Source organism: Octopus sinensis, linkage group LG7 (assembly GCF_006345805.1).
Source record: "Octopus sinensis linkage group LG7, ASM634580v1, whole genome shotgun sequence".
NCBI classification, from domain to species: Eukaryota; Metazoa; Mollusca; class Cephalopoda; order Octopoda; family Octopodidae; genus Octopus; species Octopus sinensis.
Window position 1 is genome coordinate 58,588,306 of NC_043003.1, and position 21,300 is coordinate 58,609,605.

The 21,300-nt window shown below is 39.0% G+C and overlaps 1 protein-coding gene across 1 annotated transcript in view; it reads left to right on the forward strand.

Annotated features, from left to right (window-relative positions):
• LOC115214420 (serine/threonine-protein phosphatase 6 regulatory ankyrin repeat subunit A-like) overlaps window positions 1-1,231 on the forward strand; it is a 200,743-nt gene extending 199,512 nt beyond the window's left edge. Inside the window, exon 32 of the mRNA XM_036504406.1 lies at window positions 1,023-1,231. Coding sequence (XP_036360299.1) covers window positions 1,023-1,231 — 209 coding nt within the window. The remainder of the gene's footprint in view (window positions 1-1,022) is intronic.
• Window positions 1,232-21,300: the final 20,069 nt, after the last annotated feature.

Consider the following 21,300-nt stretch of genomic DNA (forward strand, 5'->3'; position numbering starts at 1 on the left):
TTGTCATTCCAAAATGTAACATGTGGATTAGAAAATTACTATTTGTAAATCTCACAACGAGAGATATTCAGCAACAGTACTTTGGAGTAAAGATTATTTGCCAACATAACATGGCAGTCCTAGTTTAAGACGAATGTTGCTGTAATTTATCCCCAAGAGACATCGTCTCCAGCTGGCTATACAACACGAACTGTGTCCTTATATTTTCGAACAAGGAAATCTTGTTTTGAGTTGAGTGGGGTGCTAGATTCCCTTGCTCGAAAATATAAGGAGACAGATCGTGTCTTATAGCCAGCTGGAGACGATGTATCCTGGAGCTAAACTACAGCAACATTCGTCCTAAACCAGGAGTGCCATGTTATGTTGGCAAATAATCTTTTCTCCAACATGTGGATTGTTGGCGTTATTTTTCCACCGTCTTCCTTTTCTTTTGGACTTTCCTCTGTCTTCTCTTTCTGAAGAAGAGCTTTGTTCGAATCATAAAACACTCTTCCTTTCCTTCCCTGAGCGTCTTATTAATACTTTGTATGTACCACGTCCTCGTGTTGTTGTTTTTCTTTTATCTTTTTCTCGTTTTTTTTTAGATAAAATTTTTTTTTTTTTACCAATTATATATATATCTGCCTGGTTCGGCTGCTCTGCATTGATAAGGGGCAAATACCCTGAAACTAGTCTGTAGATGCCAGGCCGGCAAGGGGAAGCGGCTGACCTCCCCTGTTCGAAGGTTATAATGGACACAGGTTTGTGTGTCACATAGCTAGCTAGAGGCGATGGCCTCTTAGAGCTAATCAACGGCAGCATTCGTCCTATTTTTCTGGACTGCCATGTTAGCTTGGCGATAACTATTAATATATATATATATATATATATATATATATATATATATATAGCTTGGAAGAGAGGTTTTCTTAAAAAATGTTTTACTATTATAAAAAGAATTTCTGGTGCATTTAATATCTACTTATATTTCCCTGGTTTTGATTCAATAAGTATTTTTATGTATTTTTGAATTGCCATTTCAGTTGACCGCATTGAGGATGTGATAGACTGGAAGACAGTCGTTCAGAAGTATCTACAATTGAAAGGAATCAAAGAAACTGACGACGAATCAGAAACATCTAACATGAACGGTACCGGGATGCCCGGCGGTGGAGGTGGTGGTGGTCCTGTTGGTGGAGGTGGTGGTGGCGGTGGTGTTAGTGGTGCCACCTACGATAAAACAGCCGACTAAAACAAATAAATATTTAGAATATATATCCATATGTTTGTGTCGTTTTTTTTTTTTTTGTTTTTGTTCTTTTTCTTTAAATTTAATAATCCTTTCTACTCAAGGCACAAGGCCTGAAATTTGAGGAAAGTGGGTAAGTCGATGACATCGACCCCAGCGCATAACTAGTACTAATTCCATCGACCCCGAAAGGATGAAAGGCAAAGTCGACCTCGGCGGAATTTGAACTCAGAATGTAAAGTCGCACGAAATGCCGCTAAGCATTTTGTCCGGCGTGCTAACGATTCTGCCAGTTTGCCGCCTTCTTTAAATCTAATAATCCTTTCTATTATAGGCACAAGGATTGAAATTTGGGGGGAGGGTGCCAGTCGATTAGATCGACCCCAGTACGCAACTGGTACTTAATTTATCGACTCCGAAAAGATAAAAGGCAAAGTAGACCTCGGCGAAATTTGAACTCAGAACCTAGCGGCAGACGAAATGCTACTAAGAATTTTGGTCGCCGTGCTAACGATTCTGCCAGCTCGCCGCTTTCTTTAAATTTAATAATGAGCGCATAGATGTCTCTGTAATTAAGAAGCTTGCTTTGCAACCATGTGGTTTCAGGTTCAGTCCCACTGCACGTCAACTTGGACAAGTGTCTTCTACTATAGCTCCGAGTTGATTAATGCCTTATGAGTGAAATTGGTAGACAGAAACTGTGTGGAAGCCTGTTGTATATGTATCTTTGTGTTTATACTTGCCACACACACACATACACATAAACACACACTGCTTGACAACCGGTACTGGTTTGTTTACGTACCTGTAGATCAGTAGTAAACGAAAAGCATCCAGTAGTAGCGATGGAACTGCTAAATCTGGATCTCTGCATTTTTTTACTGTGCTCTTTAGCACTATACGTCTATACGAAATGTTTTCTCAAGGCTATGGAAATAAAAATAAAATGAGACCGATTGAATGAAAAATGGTTTTAAAAAAATAAGAATTAGGGGTTGATTCGTTCGACTAAAACCCTTCAAGGCAGTGCCACCAGCATGGGCGCAGTCCAATGACCGAAATAAGTAAAATATAATATATAAAACATACTCGATTAAGTTTTGACCTGGAATCATAAGAGAAAAAGTATCAACGACGCTGAAGAGCGTAGGCTTGAAAAGTAAAAGACTTTCTCACCTTCCCCAGCGTTAAACTAATACACCTGTTTGTTGTTTATACACCTGTCTTCGTTTTTTTTTGTTTTTCTGTAAATTTCTACATCGATGCTTGGGCCTTCGAATAAGATTCGCCCTGGGACCAAATATGTACAACAATATCACAAGACGCCCTCCACCCCCACAACAGCAAAAAGGTAGTATTTAGATTTAAGCAATAATGGAATATGAACTCAAAATGTAAAAGAATATATGTGTGTGTGTGTGTGTGTGGTGTGTGTGTGTAGGTGCAGGTGTGGCAGTGTGGTAAGAAGTTTGCTTCTCAACCACATGGTTCCGGGTTCAGTCCCACTGCGTGGCACCTTCGACAAGTGTCTTCTACTATAATTGTACCGATCAAGGCCTTGTGAGTTGTTTTGGCAGATGAAAACTGAAAGAAGCTCGTCAAGAATATATATATATGTGTGTGTGTGTGTGTGTGGTGTGGCGGGGGCGAGGTCGTTTGTTTGTCCGCAAGCACTGCTTGACAACTGGTTTTGGCGTATTTACGTCCCCGTAATTAACAGTTCGGGAAAAGAAACAGATAGGATAATTACCAGGCTTTAAATTCTTTTTTTAAGAATAAGTACAGGGGTTCATTTGTTCAACCCAAATTCTTCAAGGCGGTGCACCAGCATGGCCGCGGTCTAATAACAAAAACAAGTAAATAATGAAAAATATATTGCAAAGCGATTAAATCAACCTGATTTAATCTCTAGTATTTACTAAAACCTTCGAAGGAGCCACTACGTTATCATTCAACCTGCAAAAAAGTTGGCCCTATGCCAAAATATCGGTTTCAAATTTTGGCACAGGGCCAGCAATTGATGAAAGGCAAAAAAAAAAATCAGCCTCAGTGGCGCAGGAGTGGCTGTGTGATAAGTAGCTTGCTTACCAACCACATGGTTCCGGCTTCAGTCCCACTGCGTGGCACCTTGGGCAAGTGTCTTCTACTGTAGCCTCGGTCCGACCAAAGCCTTGTGAGTGGATTTGGTAGACGAAACTGAAAGCAGCCCGTCGTATATATGTATATATATATATGTGTGTGTGTGTATCTGCGTTTGTCACCCCCGCCCAACATGGTCAATTTGCTCGACTAAAGGCGGTGCTCCAGCCGAAGTCAAATGACTGAAACAAGTAAAAGAGTATAATTTGAACTCATAAAGTAAAGACGTACGAAATGTCACTAAGCATTTCAGCTAACGATTCTGCCAGCTCGCTGTTTAAGTATTCCTTGAAAATATTGGTTTCAAGTTTTGGTACGAAGCCAATAATTTCGTGGCAGGAGGCAACCCATTACATCGACCCCCTGTAATCAACTGGTACTTGTTTTATTAATCTCGAAAGGAAGAAAGGCAAAGTCTACCAAATGGAATTTGAACGTAAAGACAGACGACATGCTGCTAAGCATTTCGCCATGCATTCTCTCTCTTTTACTCGTTTACTTGTTTCAGTCATTTGACTGTGGCCATGCTGGAGCTCCGCCTTTAGTCGAGCAATTCAACCTCAGGACTTATTCTTTCTAAGCCTAGTACTTATTCTATCGGTAAGTTACGGGAACGTAAACGCACCAGCATCGGTTGTCAAGCGATGCTGGGGTGACAAACACAGACACACATACATATAAATATACATATATACGACGGGTTTCTTTCAGTTTCCGTCTACCAAATCCACTCACAAGGCTTTGGTCGGCTCGAGGCTATACTAGAAGACACTTGCCAAAGGTGCCACGCAGTGGGACTGAATCCGGAACCATGTGGTTCGTAAGCAAACTACTTACCACACAGCCACTCCTACGCTGCCAACTCGCTGCCTTAATATTGCTTTAAAATATTCTTTTCTACTCCAGGCACAAGGGAGGGAGCCAGTCGATTAGATCGACCCCAATACGTAAGATGAAAAGCAAAGTCGACCTCAGCGGAATTTGAACTCAGAACGTAGCGGCAGACGAAATACCTATTTCAGAGCGGACAAACAAGGACAGACACACGGATTAAGTCGATTGCATCGACCCCAGTGCGTAACTGGTACTTATTTAATCGACCCCGAAAGGATGAAAGTCAAAGTCGACCTCGGTGGAATTTGAACTCAGAACGTAACGGCAGACGAAATACCGCTAAGCATTTCGCCCGGTGTGCTAACGTTTCTACCAGCTCGCCGCCTTTTACTGCTAGATTATCAAAAAAGGAGATATAACCTGTCTCAATCGTCCAAAAGCAGGAGAGGCAATTAACGAAAACCTTAGCGGTATTTCGTCTGCCGCTACGTTCTGAGTTCAAATTCTGCCGAGGTCGACTTTGCCTTTCATCATTTCGGGGTCGATAAATTAAGTACCAGTTACGCACTGGGGTCGATATAATCGACTTAATCTGTCTGTCTGTCCGTGTTTGTCTCCTCTGTATTTAGCCCCTTGTGGGTAGTAAAGAAATAGGTATTTCGTCTGAAAGAAGCCCATCGTGTGTGTATGTGTATGTATGTGTATGTATGTGTGTGTATATATATATATATATATATGTGTGTGTGTGTGTGTGTGTGTATGTATGTATGTATATCTGTATGTATGTATGTATGCATATATGTACGTATGTATATATATATATGTACGCATTTGTGTGCCTGTGTTTGTCCTGCCCCCCTCCGCCATCATCGCTTGACAACCGATGTTGGTGTATTTACGTCCTTGCAAATTAGCGGTTCGGCAAAGTGACCGATAGAGTAAGTACCAGGCTTTAAAAAATAAGCACTTTCGTTAATTCATTCGACTAAAAATTCTTCAAGCCGGTGCCCCAGCATGGCCGCAGTTTAACGACTGAAACGGGAAAAAGGTAAAAGCGGCAGAGATTTAACTGGGCCTCCGTCGGTTACGACGACGAGAGTTCCACTTGATCCGATCAACGAAACAACCTACTTGTGAAATTAATTTGCAAGTGGCTGAGTACACCACAGACACGTATACCCTTAACGTAGTTCTCAGGGAGATTCAGCGTGACAAGGCTGGTCCTTTGAATTACAGGTACAACTCATTTTTGCCAGCAGAGTGGACTGGAGCAACGTGAAATAAAGTGTCTTGCTCAAGGATACAACGCGTCGCCAGGAATTGAACTCACGACTTTACGATCGTAAACCGAGTACTGTAACGGCGTAGAGATTTACGAAAACAATTTCGTTGGTTTTTTTGGGGTATTTTTGTTTTTTTATAGAATTCCAATAAACTTTATCACAATTTAATTACAAGAAAGCAAAGAAACAGAAAAATAACAAATAAAAAGGAGGGATTAAGCAGCAGAAGATGGGAGTGGTTATCAACGGGCCGCACACCCCAGAATAAATAGTGTGTTCAACTGCGTACTGCAGGTATGACTGTGGTGGCGTTACCGCGGAGAATGGCTAGCGAGACTCGCTGCAGCAACCACTCCACCTCGGAAAGGCGGGGTGGGGGCGCTTATTTCTCAGATTGACCGCCGTTATCCCGATTTTGCGGATGAAAACAGCAGTGTGGGGCCCGAGAACACCCGAGGTCTGAACAACGATCGACATAAAGTGATAGCAGCCGGTCAAATCCGTGTATTTATTTATTTCTCTAGTTCAAGGGTCATCAAACTACGGTCCCCGGGTCGGATCCGGCCCACGAGGTCAGTTCATCCGATTGCTGCCGTCGCCGCACGGTACCTTTTGGAGTTCATTTGCCTCTGGTATGGTATCAGTGTTTTGAACAATTTATGTCCGTGAGCAAACATTTTCAAAAATGAAGTAAGCACATCGAACGAGGTTGACTGATGAACATTCAAAAGCAATTCTCTTGACTGGATGCAGCAATATCAAAGCAAATATTGATGATATTTTAAAAGCTAAACAACAGTTTCACAAATCTCACTAACATTTTTTGCTGTTTAGTTTGTGAGATTCGGATATGTGTGCACTGGATGTGATATAACAATAACTCTGAGCACCTTTTCAAACTCCACCTGTCTAATACCCGTGGATGTATTTACAAAGTCAGAAAACAGCACAGTTCCCACGCTGAGAGTTGCTGAAGTATGGAACAAACTGCCGGCATCAGTTGTTAGTTGTCGGAGCCTTGCATCCTTCAAAACTTCCATGCTTTCTGAGATTCGCCAACACTACACCTGATTTTCTCCCCTCCATACACACGCGAGCATGTATCTGACTCATACATTGTTCGCTTTCCAGGCATTTGTACATTACTGCATATGCTTTATACGCACTTTTGACAAGTTGTGGTGCACCTGAGCACTGTATGCAATAATTTCATTATTATTATTATTATAACTATCTTATTGCTTACGTTGCCTTCTTTGATAACTTTTTGGTAAATAAATATTTTATTTATTTATTTTTTGTGTGTGTATTCGCTGTATTATATTGACCAAAATGCTTATGCGGCCCGCACCCGTCAATCTCTCAATTATCTGGCCCGCAGTGAAAAACTTTAGTGACACCCTGCTCTAATTTAAAAGTAATGAATGTAAGGGAGATAATTCCTTTGCTACATGCTCTCATTTTGTTTCTCAAGCTTCTTTAATAAAGTAAGTCGTATTTCGTAACTAATTAGTTACTTAATAAAACAAGGAAAGTAATTAAATAAACTTATATTGATTTTTTTAAATAGGTTTCTTGATATAATATTCGGAGCATTGAGGAAAGTAGAGAATGTTTACGTAAAAATAAATTTGAACCGCTATGAGAAGTTGCCTCCCTTAGATTAGATAAAAAAATTGTAAATATGCTCCTTCATTTATCAGTTTGATTAGACTCTGGTCTTTTCGAAATCATTGTTGCTTTATATCAATCTAACAATGGATATTAAGCAATATTGTTAATTATTTATTATGTCATAAAATACATCAGTAGTCATAAGAAAAATTAACTTTAAAACACCTCTCAAAAATCTTATTTTTTGGCCGCATGCTTAATATTTTTTTTAACCTCTAAGGCGACAAGTTGAGAAAATCGTTAGCATGTGAGCAAAATGCTTAGAGGCATTTCGTCCGTCTTCATGTTCTGAGTTCGAATTCTGCCGAGGTCGATATTGCCTTTCATCCTTTCAGGGTCAATAAAAACACTGGGGTCGATGTAATCGACTTAATCCCTCACACAAGATTGTTGGCCTTGTGCCAAAATGTGAAAACAAATATTTTTTATACAATCAGTGATTTAACCATATTTTGTGTCATTTACGCTTTAAATCCAGGTTCACTGTGCATCTATGAATTTCCAAGATCTTTATTTTCCTTCATTTTGTCATAAATTTATTAGGCGCAGGAGTGGCTGTGTGGTAAGTAGCTTGTTTACCAACCACATGGTTCCGGGTTCAGTTCCACTGTGTGACACCTTGGGCAAGTGTCTACTTCTATAACCTCAAAGCGACCAAACCCTTTTGAGTGGATTTGGCTGACGGAAACTGAAAGAGGCCCGTCGTGTGTGTATATGTATGTTTGTCGCCCCACCATCGCTTGACAACTGATGCTGGTGTGTTTACGTCCCCGTAACTTAGCGGCAAAAGAGACTGATCGAATAAGTATAAGTCTTACAAAGAATAAGTCCTGGGTTCGATTTGTTCGACTAAAGGCGGTGCTCCAGCATGGACGCTGTCAAATGACTGAAACAAGTAAAATAGTAAAAGAGTATATTTCCTAAACAGAAAAAAAATCTCTTTGGTTAACTCTTATTTTTTACATATAAAAAAATGTAAATATATATTATTGGAGTCAGAGAGAGAAGGACAGATTCCATAACCTATTGGTTCTCACTTGCCCGACCACTGAACTACGAGAACGTAAACAAGCCATCACCGATTGTCAAGTAGTGGTGGTGGATCAGACACAAATACAAAGGAGAATGCGAGAGGAGGAGAAGGGAGGAGGGGCAGGAGGAGGAGGAGGAGAAGGGGAGGTGGTGGAGAGTGTGGGAGGAGGGGAGGTGGGTGGTGTGGTGAGGAAGAGGAGGAGGCGGTGGAGGATGGGGAGGATGTGGAGAACGAGGGGAGGAGGGGAAGAAGAAGGGGAGGAGGAGGAATAGGGGTATAGGAGGAGGGGGGAAGGAGGGGAAGGAGGAGAGGGAAGAGGGAGGATGAGGGGAAGGAGGGGAGAGAGGAGGAGGACTTATTCCCACAGAGCAACAAAAAAAACATACATGCCACTATAATACTAATAAGGAATTATCGCAGATAACGAGTAGCAAACTATTTCGAAAACTAGTTGTGATTTGAAGAATAAAAATGTGTTGCTTCTGTGATTTGACAAGGATGAGTTTTCTAACATATTGAGGATGTGGTACAAAAGGCTGACGAGACTGTCATACTGATGAGACTGTGTCATTCACATATGCTTTTTGTTGAGCATCAAAATTATGTCGATCGTGTCTGGATTTCAGATTCTTTTGATTTGACAAGATCGATACGAATAGTCTTTATATATAAAAGAGAGGTTGTGTGCTGTTTGTCTCCTACGATTTAGATTCCTAACTACTCCCACATTTTGCGGTGCAGTTTAACCAAAACCGGGTATCTTATAGTCGTGATTCATATTGAGTCCTTCTGGGTATTAGCGCGCGTCTACGATGAGTCTACGATTTAAAAAAAAAATTACCATCAATTTTTCCCATTTTTAATGCATTTTTGGCATATATAAGGGAAGTAACTCTCTAAAAATTTTTATTAAATCTCAGAACGTAAAAAGCTACAGTAACACCCGCCCCCCCCCTTTGTGGTTAGCTATATTGAGATGGCTATTATACTTTACATCTCTAAAAATGCTTATATAGTAATTTCCCTTACAAACCCGAGCAACGCCGGGCGATACTGCTAGTTTCATATATAATTTTCATTATAGGCGTAGGAGTGGCTGTGTGGTAAGTAGCTTGCTTACCAATCACATGGTTCCGGGTTCAGTTCCACTGCGTGGCACCTTGGGTAAGTGTCTTTCTACAATAGCCTTGGGCCGACCAAAGCCTTATGAGTGGATTTGGTAGACGGAAACTGAATGAAGCCCATCTTATATATGTATATATATGTGTGTGTGCGTGTGTGTGTGTGTGCGCCCAACATCGCTTGACAACCGATGCTGGTGTGTTTACGTCCCCGTTACTTAACAGTTCGGCAAAGAGACCGAAAGAATAAGTACTAGGCTTCCAAAGAATAAGTCCTGAGGTCGATTTCCTCGACTGAAGGCGGTGCTCCAGCATGGACGCAGTCAAATGACTGAAACAACTAAAAGAGTAAAGTGTAGTATTGGTCAATGAATTCCTTAGGGCCTTTAACGTATTTCATGAAGATTAGAAAGTACAGTGATTTATTGGGCTCTAAGCGTTTATGTTGTAGATGCTTGTGAGTGCATTCTGTAGCATAGTTAGGCGGGAACCTGGGGCAATCCTACCTGGGCGGCACCTTTTAGGTCTGCTGTATAAGCCAGTATAGGAGCGGAGACGTCAAACCCGAGGACTGCTCCGAGTGGCAAACACTCTTGCTACGCCACTGAGTGCAACGATTTTGTCAGTCCCTAAAGATTGTTGTTTTGTTTAATTACAAGTCGTCCCTGATCAAGCAGACCTGTAATCTAAAGTCACTAATTTAGTACCCTTGACCATCCTGTATTTGGTTGGGTTTTTTTTTTTTGGGGGGGGTCAGATACAATATATCTATGACTACATTATCCAACAAGTACTTTAGTCTAAACCTGTAGGGAGAGATCTGTTGAAAATTTGGCTGTTATTTCTAGCATATTGAGCGATTACGTAGACGACAATCTCATTGACTCGCGGGTTAGCGGTTACAGTATTGGGCTCATGGCCGGAAGATTGTGGTTTCAATTCCTGGACTGGGTGAATCGTTGTTTTCATGAGCAAAAAATTTCATTTCTAGTTCACTCAGCTGACAAAAACGAGTAATTCTGCCACGGTCGAATGAGAAAAATACACACACCACAGAATCCAGGAAACCGGATTTTATGAGCCGAGGCCTTAGGAGGGCCCTTTGAGATATTTTTTTCTTTGTACGTTGTGGCTATTTCCTGTACTTGAGAAGACATGCCAAGCTAAGTAAAATCACTGTCATTCATACATACAGGCTTATCCTTTACAGGTACCGGTGCCTCGTAAAATGCCTTCGTACCGTTGGTACGTAAAAGGCACCTAGCACACTCTGTAAAGTGGTTGGCGTTTGGAAGGGCATCCAGCTGTAGAAATCATGCCACAACAGACAATTGGAGTCTGGCCAGCTCCCAGGCTGGTCAGCTCTTGTCAAACCGTCCGACCCATGCCAGCATGGAAAACGGACGTTAAATGGTGGTGGTGGTGAGTGTAATATTCGATCAGAAATACAGTACATTTTGGTATTGAAACATTTTAATTCTATTCACATTAAAGAGGTCTTATATGAATATAAATCTACCTGACGACATGACTGGTATTTTATGTAATCAATCCAGAGAAAACGAAAAATAGAAATAAAGTTCATCTCTTCTCAAAATAAGATGTGTTTTTTTCCCCCTTTCTGTTAGACATTCCATATTGCTAACAAACAGGAGTTATTTCCCTTTAGTCGTTTCTGATTTTAAGGAAGGTAACTGTCTAAAATATTTACATTTTCTTTTGCGATATCCTTTTAATAAAGTCCGCTTTCAAAAAAAATGTGTATTTGTTAATGAATGAGATGTGTGTGTGTGTTGACATAATGTCCTACCAACTTCAAATATATTTCTTTAATGTAGGTTTTAACTCGTACTACATTCATCACCATCATCATCATCGTCGTCGTCATCATTCTTTACCGTCCATTTTCCATGTTGGACGGTTTGACCAGAGTTGGCTAGCAGGATAACTGCACCAGGTTCCAATATTACAGTATTTCGGGACAGTCATTTTTTTTTTTTTTTTTTGCCAAATAAACACACACACACTATATTTTCATTCTTCACTTGTTTATTACTGCTGTTCTTTTTCTAACTCATGCCCAGACAATGGATATGGATTAGAATAAGAACAGTAATAAAAGAGTGAAGGACGAATATATAGTGCGTGTGTTTATTTGGCAAAAAAAAAATGACCATCCCGAAATACAACAGTGTATGTGTGCGTGCGTGCGTGCGCGCGTGTACACATACACACACAGCGAACGTTAAACAATGATGATGATGAATATATACAAAAATCTTCCACACAGTCTCATCTACCAAATTCACTCACAATGCTTTGGTTGACCCAGGGCTTACAATAGAAGACACTTGCCCACAGGGTGCTGTGCTCTGGAACTGAACTTGAAACCAAATGGTTGCAAAGCAAGTTTCTTAACCACGAGCACATCACGATAATCATTTTCTGTCTCACTTTCTTCTGAAATTCCTTATCTTGATGAACTTTTTTTGCTATTCTAATAACTCTTCTACATCACAATATGTAGTCAGTGGTATTGGTCTTCTTATGGATTGTCTTAAAATGTTAGATTTATTCAGTTTTTGTAAAATCTTTCTTTGTGTAGGCTCAGGCGGTTAAGAAGCTTATTTCCTGTCCACATGGTTACCGGTTCATTCCCACTTAGGTCTCTCCTACTGTTGCCTCAGATCAACCAAAGCAATGTGAGTGAATTTAGTAGATGGAAACTGAAAGAAGCCTGTCATATATGTGTGTGTGTGCATGTATGTACATGTGCTTGTGTGTATGTGTTTGTGTGTATGTGTGTGAGTGTATGTGTGTGCGTGTGTCTTGTCATTGCATAATGGTTGTGAATGAGTGTCACTGTCATACAAGCAGAGTCATTCATTTCCAGTATTTTGCGCAAACAGATGAGGGTTGACAATAGGAAGGGTATCAGACCATAGAAAATCTGTGTCAAGTAAGCCTGTCTGACCCCTTACAGCATAGAAAGGAGAATATTAAAACGATGATGGTGGTGGTGGTGGTGATGATGATGATGACGATGACGATGACGACGATGATGATGATGATCCATTCAGGTTTGAGTGTCACTGCACCTATTTAATCATTTATTTTCTTAGCATTTTCATTTTCACTTTCATTTCTTTTCCTTATTATTATCACATTTAAATTTACATTTTCTTTTATACAAAGTTTAAAGAATTTCTTTATGCTGAAAGTGAACAAAAACTCTGGATATGGATTTTTTTTTAAATCCTTCTTGTTCACCATAACAAGATAATGCTTGTTCACTTCTGAATAATGCTAAAATGATTTGATCCAGTTAACTTGCCTATGTTGTGTTCAATGCAGTTAGGAAGTTATCAAAAACAAGATTTTCCATACCTGTCATAAAATGTCAATTTTGTACTGATTCACCCAGATCTTGCTCTGTTCACCTCAGTAACCAACATATGGTTGATATAATACCTTCAAGTCACTCTTTCATTCCTTCAACCACGAAATATAAACAATATTCAAACATATGTCTCAATCATATTTACCACTAACTCTTTGTAAACGAATACAGTGCTGTGATAGATTGAAAGACATTTAATTATAAACATCTGTTTTAATAGCTGATGTCAGCAGTTTGTAATGTTTTTTTTTAAACAAATGAAACCCACAGCTGCTAGTCCTAACCTACAAAATTTCAAAGCTACAAATGGGTGCTGAAAAGTTTCTTCTCTTTAAAGTTATTGCAAAAGTCCTAACTGGAGACCCAAGCTTCCAAGTTCTTTTACAGGGCTTAAAAAAACTGCAGTATATGTGAGAATCTGAGAGGGGAACATCAATTATATAAAATCCGTTCTGTCTGTCTGTCTGTTTGTCTGTGTCTTCTAGGATCTCAAGCATTCTCCATCCGATTGCACTCAAATTTGATATGTAGATACTGACGGTATCAGGGCGTGTATAAGTCTTGAAAAAAATTACAAAAATCGATTCCAGGTGAGAATGCGATCAATAAAGCTGTGGGAACGTGCATTTGTAAAATCGTTTTTGTTTTTCTGGTATCTCAAATATACGTTAAATCAGTGTTTCTCAAAGGGGAGGCCTATGGGATGATTGGACAAGTTGTTTTGAGAAAATTTGGTTTAAATGTTTGACAACTCAGCACCGTCCATTGAACGTGGGGTGGGGGGTCTTTTGCTCACGTTGAATAAAATCATATTTAACTGATCCTCCTGCATTTTCTTTATCCCAAAGCCAAGAACTTTTCAGCACACGCCCTTGTAGTAACAACAGAACGTTTACTTGTGGGGGTAAGTCAATACTGAGAGTATACTCTTTTACTTGTTTCAGTCATTTGACTGCGACCATGCTGGAGCACTGCCTTTTTTAGTCAAGCAAATCGCCCCCAGGACTTATTCTTTGTAACCCTACTACTTATTCTATCAGTCTCTTTTGCCAAACCGCTAAGTTATGGGGACGTAAGCACACCAGCATTGGTTGTCAAGCAATGTTGGAGGGACGAACACAGACACACAAACATATACACATATATATACATATATATGAAGGGCTTCTTTCAGTTTCCATCTACCAAATCCACTCACAAGGCATTGGTCAGCCCGAGGCTATAATAGAAGACACCCAAGGTGCCATGCAGTGGGACTGAACCCAGAACCATGTGGTTAGTAAGCAAGCTGCTTAACACATAGCCACTCCTGCGCCTAGTCAAATTTCTCATAAATTTGATGTTGACTGGGACTTCAAGTTTTAAGTGATGGCTTATTTAACCATAAATGTATACATCATCATCATCATCATTCAACATGTTTTATGGACAGATTCCTTGCTAGTCATCTCACGTGACATGCAATGGCACAAGGCACTTACACTAAGACACCAGAATACATATGATACCTGTCCAAACAAGAGGCCAGTCTTTTAATACACAGTATGTTATGGATGTAAACCTAAGATTGATAAGATGTTATTTCTTAGATTAATTCAAAAACTTTGCATCAATGTTACACTAAATACCTCCATTTATTTTTCTTCTTTCTTCTCCTTGCTCTAGAAGAGATGATGTTCTGAAAGACTAATTTGGTATTTATTTATTCTCAAGTTGCCCTTTCTTTTACTTGTTCCAGTCACTGGACTGCAGCCATGCTGGAGCACTACCTTGAAGGGTTTTAGGAAGAGCATCCAGTTGTAGAAACTATGCCAAATCAGACTGGAGTCAGGTGCAGCTCCTCAGCTTGCCAGCTCTGGTCAAACTGTCCAACTCATGCCAGCATGGACAACAGACGTTAAATGATGATGATGAGAAATAAATCTCCAGTGCTTATTTTTTAAAGCCTGGTGCTTATTCTATCTGTCTCATTCGTTAAACTGCTTACAAGGACATAAACAAACCAACACCAGTTATCAAGCAGCAGTGAAACAGACACACACACGTGGCAATACAAATTGTCTACTTGTTTTCCTGTGATTAATCAAATGATGGAGACTTCTCTGATGAGACACCAAAGAGGGTCGAAAATCAACTGAGGGTGTTCCTCACTTTCTTAATCTACAGAGAAACAGTTAAATTTGTCATATTTGTATGTCAGCAAAAACAAGTGACATCATTAAATTTAGAACCAATCAGAAGTTGAGCCTTTACCGTAAAAACCTATATATACAAAGCAATCGTAACTCTCACCAACAAAACCAGTGACAACGAATCCTCTTTCATGCACTACAACAGAAATTATAAAACCCCTTTTTTCTGTTTGTCTTCACTTCAATATGGCTGTTCCACATGAACAGACATAACTGCATTACTGAACATTCAATCATGCATGACTCTCTTTTACTTGTTTCAGTCATTTGACTGTGGCCGTGCTGGAGGACCGCCTTTAGTTGAGCAAATCAACCCCAGGACTTATTCTTTGGAAGCCTAGTACTTATTCTATCAGTCTCTTTTGCCGAACTGCTAAGTAACGGGGATGTAAACACACCACCATCGGTTATTAATTGATGTTGGGGGGACAAACATATACATACACATACATATATATATGCATATATACGACGGGCTTCTTTCAGCTTCCATCTACCAAATCCACTCACAAGGCTTTGGTCAGCCCGAGGCTATAGTAGAAGATACTTGCCATAAGTGCCACGCAGTGGGAACGAACCCAGAACCATGTGGTTGGTAAGCAAGCTACTTACCACACAGCCACTACTAACCAGTTAACAATACAACCTGCATCCGATATATTGCAAAGAGGGGAGCAGAACAGCCATGTTGAAGTGGTGACAAACATTACTTGCCAGTACAGTTACCGCTTTCATCTCTTACAGAGGTTCTATAACTAGCTGCTTTGCTTTTCTTTCTCTTCTTGTTTTTCTTACTCTTTTAAAAACTTTATTATATCTAATTGTTAATATAACTCAATATTACTGAACATTCAAACATGCAATACTGTTATGAAAATCATCAAACATTTGATCTTTTATTACTATCTATCTCTGTGAAACTCATTGAATATTGGAATTTGTATGAGTATTTGAGCTTTTAAGCATGCTTTTCTGAATTTTTCTTCATAACTTTAACCTCTGCCAAAACCATTTTTTAATTTTTTTTTTATTTACCACTGATAGGCACAGGAGTGGCTGTGTGGTATGTAGATTGCTTACCAACCACATGATTCTGGGTTCAGTCCCACTATGTGGCACCTTGGGTAAGTGTCTTCTACTATAGCCTTGGGCCGACCAAAGCCTTGTGAGTGGATCTGGTAGACGGAAACTGAAAGAAGCCCATTGTATATATAGAGGATGAAATCGGCAATGGCTTCATAACTACTGTCTCGGCTATAACCTTGGAGCCCTTGTAATCCGTTACAGCACTTACCTAGCGTACCTAATCATTTAGATCACCTGTGAACTAAACCCTCATATTTTGTGTGTGCGTATTTATTTTCCCCAACATCGCTTGACAACCGATGCTGGTGTGTTTACGTCCCTGTAACTTAGCAGTTCAGCAATAGATACCAATAGAATAAGTACTAAGCTTACAAAGAATAAGTCCTGGGGTCAATTTGCTTGACTAAAGGCAGTGCTCAAGCATGGCCACAGTCAAAATGACTGAAACAAATAAAAGAATAAAAGAATTGATAAACAAAAACTTGTCAAAACTGGTTTGGTATTTTAATAACCTGATACACAATTTTAAAACAACCACGTTTTAATAATCAGGTGCATTTTCAACCTCCAAGACGAACCTTGCCTATATTCTTTCCTGTGCGGGAATACACTTCTTTTCTCCATACATACATATATATATATATACATATATTATATTAAATTAGAGATAAAACCACTATTAGGCAAATCATACAATGAAAAACTTAAGCCAATACATAAGATTAATTAATTTATATTATTTTAAATATATATCAAAATTATTAAAAGAAGATAATTAGTATAACACTACAATCGTTTCATGGCTGTCCAATTCGTAAAATTCGAGTTACAGTCATTCTTCAGGTGATTGAAATATTTAACTTATCGAGGTTTAATCAATGAACTATATATACATATATATAATTTGGCATCTTTGTGTTAAACTACATAAAACTATCAGAATACCTCATCTATTGTAAAAATAAATTTGTATCTCTGATCAACCCTCATTGAGCAAATTGATGATGCACGGTTTCAATCTCGACCATTCCTTCATTTTTGTTTTTAGTTACAGTATAACTGTAACTCCATTATCTGATGTAGTATTTTTTTCTGAAAAGAAATGAAGGATGTGAATTGAGGGAGATTTGGCTGTTGTTTCTAAAAGCTCAATGGTATGGGAAGAAGTAGTAGTTAGATCTCAGAATACTAGGTAAAACAGCAGAAATGATAAAAGACCAAGAGTAATTGTGACACACACTACAAATGACTAATGACTAATGATTGAATGGGAAAATAAACACTAAAACAATGATGATGATGATGATGGTGAGTTGGTCTTTAATGGCATTTCATTTCCAAGCATAAAAGTGTAGCATATTTGAATTTCATTACAAAATTTATAATTGGACATCTCATTAACATGGTTACAAAGGATAGAATGGTTTGGCCGAGTCATCGGGACCCTGAATGAAATGACTTGTGGTATTTAGTTATATAATCCTTAACATTTTTATTTTGAATCAGGTTGGCTTTCCCTTTAATCTTTAGTAGTGGTGGTGGAATTAAAATAGGTACCAGTAAAATACTAGGGTCCATATTATCAACTATACCCAACCCAAAATTTGAAGCTGTGTGCCTGTGTAAAAATCAATATGGACATACATCGGTGCTTTAACTCGTTAAAATTTAATCTAGCCATATCTGTCTTATGTTCAAACTGACCAGATCTGGCCTTTCTCACCTACCCTACAATGTCATTCTAAAAATAAACAAGTCTTGCAACTCAAGATAGAGGTCCTTTCCGAGTTATATAAACTCAAAGGGGACCAATTTCCCAGTTTCCATGGCGCATATATTTCTATACTTGCCCCCACCCCCACCCCACCCCGCCCTGGATGGGGCACCAGTCTGTCACAAGATACTCATTTTTACCAGCTGAGTGGACTGGAGTAATGGGAAATGAAGTGTCTTGCTCAAGAACACAACACATCACCCGGTCTAGGAATCGAAACCACAATCTTACCATCATAAGTCCAACACCCTGACCACTAATTCATGCAACTACAAGAAAATGCATGATTAATTCAAAACAATATGAATAAAGAAGTGTTACATTTGACAAAATAATCTAAATGCTAGAGTTAAGGATAAACTGAATAACATGTAGGGGTGAAATATTTTTCAAGACCACATTCACTAAATCAGGTGATAAAAGGGAGCCTGCATGTAGCTGCTCAACCTGCTAGAAAATGCAGCCAATTTTCCCTTAAATCACACTCAACTAACATAAAAAAAGGAATGACACGATTGACGTGGTAGTTCTAAATATACAGGTCTGTATATTTAGGGTTGGTTGCAACTGGAGCACCTTCCATCAAAGGTTTGCTAAATCAGGATTGACAAGGAGCTTAACAATATGGTGATATGACATTATGGGAAAATTTATGTAACCAATCAGAGCATGGAAAAAAAATGGATTGAACTAGATTGGAAGGGATGAGGTATTTGTATTAAAAAGAAAAAGAAATCCCAGAACTTTGAACAATAGGCACAGGCATGGCTGTGAGGTTAAGAAGCTTGCTACCAACTATGTGGTTTTGGGTTCTGTCCCACTGCACAGCACACTAGGCTTCTACTATAAACCTAAGCTGAATAATGTCTTGAGAGGGAATTTGACAGATGGATACTGGATGGAAGCCTGTCGTATATGGGGTGGGGGTGCATGCAACTATGTTTGGTCCCACACCGCCACTCGACAACCAGTGTTTGTTTGTTTACATCCCCGTAACTTAGCTGTTTGGTAAAAGAGACAAATAGAATAAGTCCCAGACTCTATAAACAAAAATTTATAAACTGGGGTTAATTTGTTTGACTAAACCCTTCGAGGCGGTGCCCCAGCATGGCCACAGTTCAATGACTAAAACAAGGTAAAAAAGAAATGATAAAAGATGTGCCTCAAGAATGATTCTGAATGAAAAACTACTTTAATAAGATTATAATTTGGGGGACTATTAACAACTATCTTTAGAAATAACATTTTCGTCTTTTTTTTTTAGTTTTTTTTTTTTCTTACAATAATTGAAGCTACATGAGATGGCAAATTAGCAGAGTTAATAGATAAGCCCATTTAATTAATACATGAATGAAGTGTCTTTTTGGTTGTTCCTTTCTTTCAAAGAGTAAATCATTAACCCTTTAGGTACCTGCCTGAGACCATTCCTGAATCTATGATAACAAAATTCTCATTCAAAAGAAAATGATTTAAATTAAAAGCTTCCATCAAAATTCCATGCTACTTAACATTCCAAACAACAGCTTAATAATGACAAAAATATTGGGTTGTCCAGAAAGTTCGTGCCGATTTATAGTAGTTTACCTTTCGACTTATTTTAGAACATGATTGAATCCATAAAATAGGATTTGACTACACCTCCATTTAGAGCACAGTTTAAGCTATCTTTTTGTGGAAGAAGGTTTATGTTCCTATAACCTGTGTTAATTCTGTAACCATTTAAAATGGAAGATAAGAAAGTTCATTTTCGGCACTTTATGCTTTGGGAACCAGGCAAAAATTGCTGCAGCTCGGCTGGGATGTGTTACCCCACCCTCCATATTCACCAGATATCGCTCCTTTGGATTTCCACTAATTCAGGTCTCTGCAGAATAGTCTTAATGGTAAAAATTTCAATTCCTTGGATGACGTAAAAAGATACCTTGATGAATTCTTTGCCATGAAACCACCTCAATTCTGGGAAGAAGGTATTTTCAAGTTAAAGGAAAGATGGAGATGCATTGTGCAACAAAATGGTTCATATTTGGTTGATTAAAAATGTAATGGCAAGTATTTACTGAGATTTTTTCTTTCCTTTAAAAATCGGCACAAACTTTCCAGACAACCCAATACTTTACTAAATTATTTTCAAAATTAATTGAAACAAAGACAGGGTATTTCAACAGAAATATGGCAATAAAAGGGTTACGATGACTCCCACAGTAAAGTCTGTCTAAATTAGGGCTTCGTCCTTGATGGTAATCAAATTAACAATGCTGTCCGTTGAACCATCTAATCATTCTACTAGCTTTGCTAATTTTTGTACAGCAAGTTCTCCTCTAAATGAATATAAAAGCAAAATGAATCAAACCAGACTTCAGTCTTTTGTTTTTCTTCCAGATGAGAAATGATTTGGTATTTTTGAAAGTGGTGCCCTATTTTGTTCCAATATGGAATTTGGTACTCATTTATCCTCAGTCCAGAAGCAAACAAATTCAGCTCTTCCCTTTGAAAATAATTTGAAATAGTTCCAATGGTTCCAGTGAACCAGAGATAGTTGTTTCATTAACCCATATATACCCCTGGATGCATTTTCACAACGCAAAACCTGCTCCTACTTGTGTTGGACGTGAACATGCCAGGAAGCATCTCACTGAACATACGAAATGTTCAGTAGGTAGTCGACACCCATAGCTAACAGTTGCATATTGTCCTTCTCTTCCAGATTGTGAAAGCTTACCATAACGTTTAATCTAAATACAGTGAGACTTTTTATGGGCATATATGGGTTACGGTTACATTTTGATTCAATGCATGCTGCTGCTGTGAAGCTTAAATATTTTCCACGTGGAAAAGAGGACCAGACATTCACCAACAATTAGTTGGTTCCTAAACCTCTGATGATGTAACCTGAATAAATTAGTCATAATAAAGTTTGTATGTTGAGACACACCACACCTGTTAATCCATTTACTTCACTCATTTCAAGTGAGAAGGCTAGCTAATATGATACAGTCCCAGGGTTGCTGAACTAAATATGTATCAGATAGTCTTTTATCATCTTGCCTCTTCTACTCCTGAGGGGATGGGTCATATCCCATCAGGGTAAATATATCCCTGTGGAGACAGGAATAAACTTTGATCTTCTCACACAATGTACAATGGTTAACAAATACTAAGTAAAGGTATCATCATCATCATTGTTCAACCGTGGTCGAGACAATGGAATTCACCATGCTACGCCAGACTTCACGGTCCATCATGGCATTACGGAGGTCCTGTTGCTGGATGCCTGTATCCCTGGAGATTACATCAGGGTAGGAGAGTGTGCACCCTCTGTATTGCGAGTAGATGGCTTCCAGAGGAGAAGAGTAGAAATTACTTGATGGTATGGGTCCCAGTGGTTAGCATGCAAGGCTCAAAATCATAAGATTGTTGTTTCAGTTCCTGGAGGAGGTGGTGCTGTGTCCTTAAGTAAAGAACTTCCTTTTCCATTGCTCCAGTCTGCTCACCTGTAAATGAGTACCAACAATAGCTGGAAGATCCCCTTGTAACAG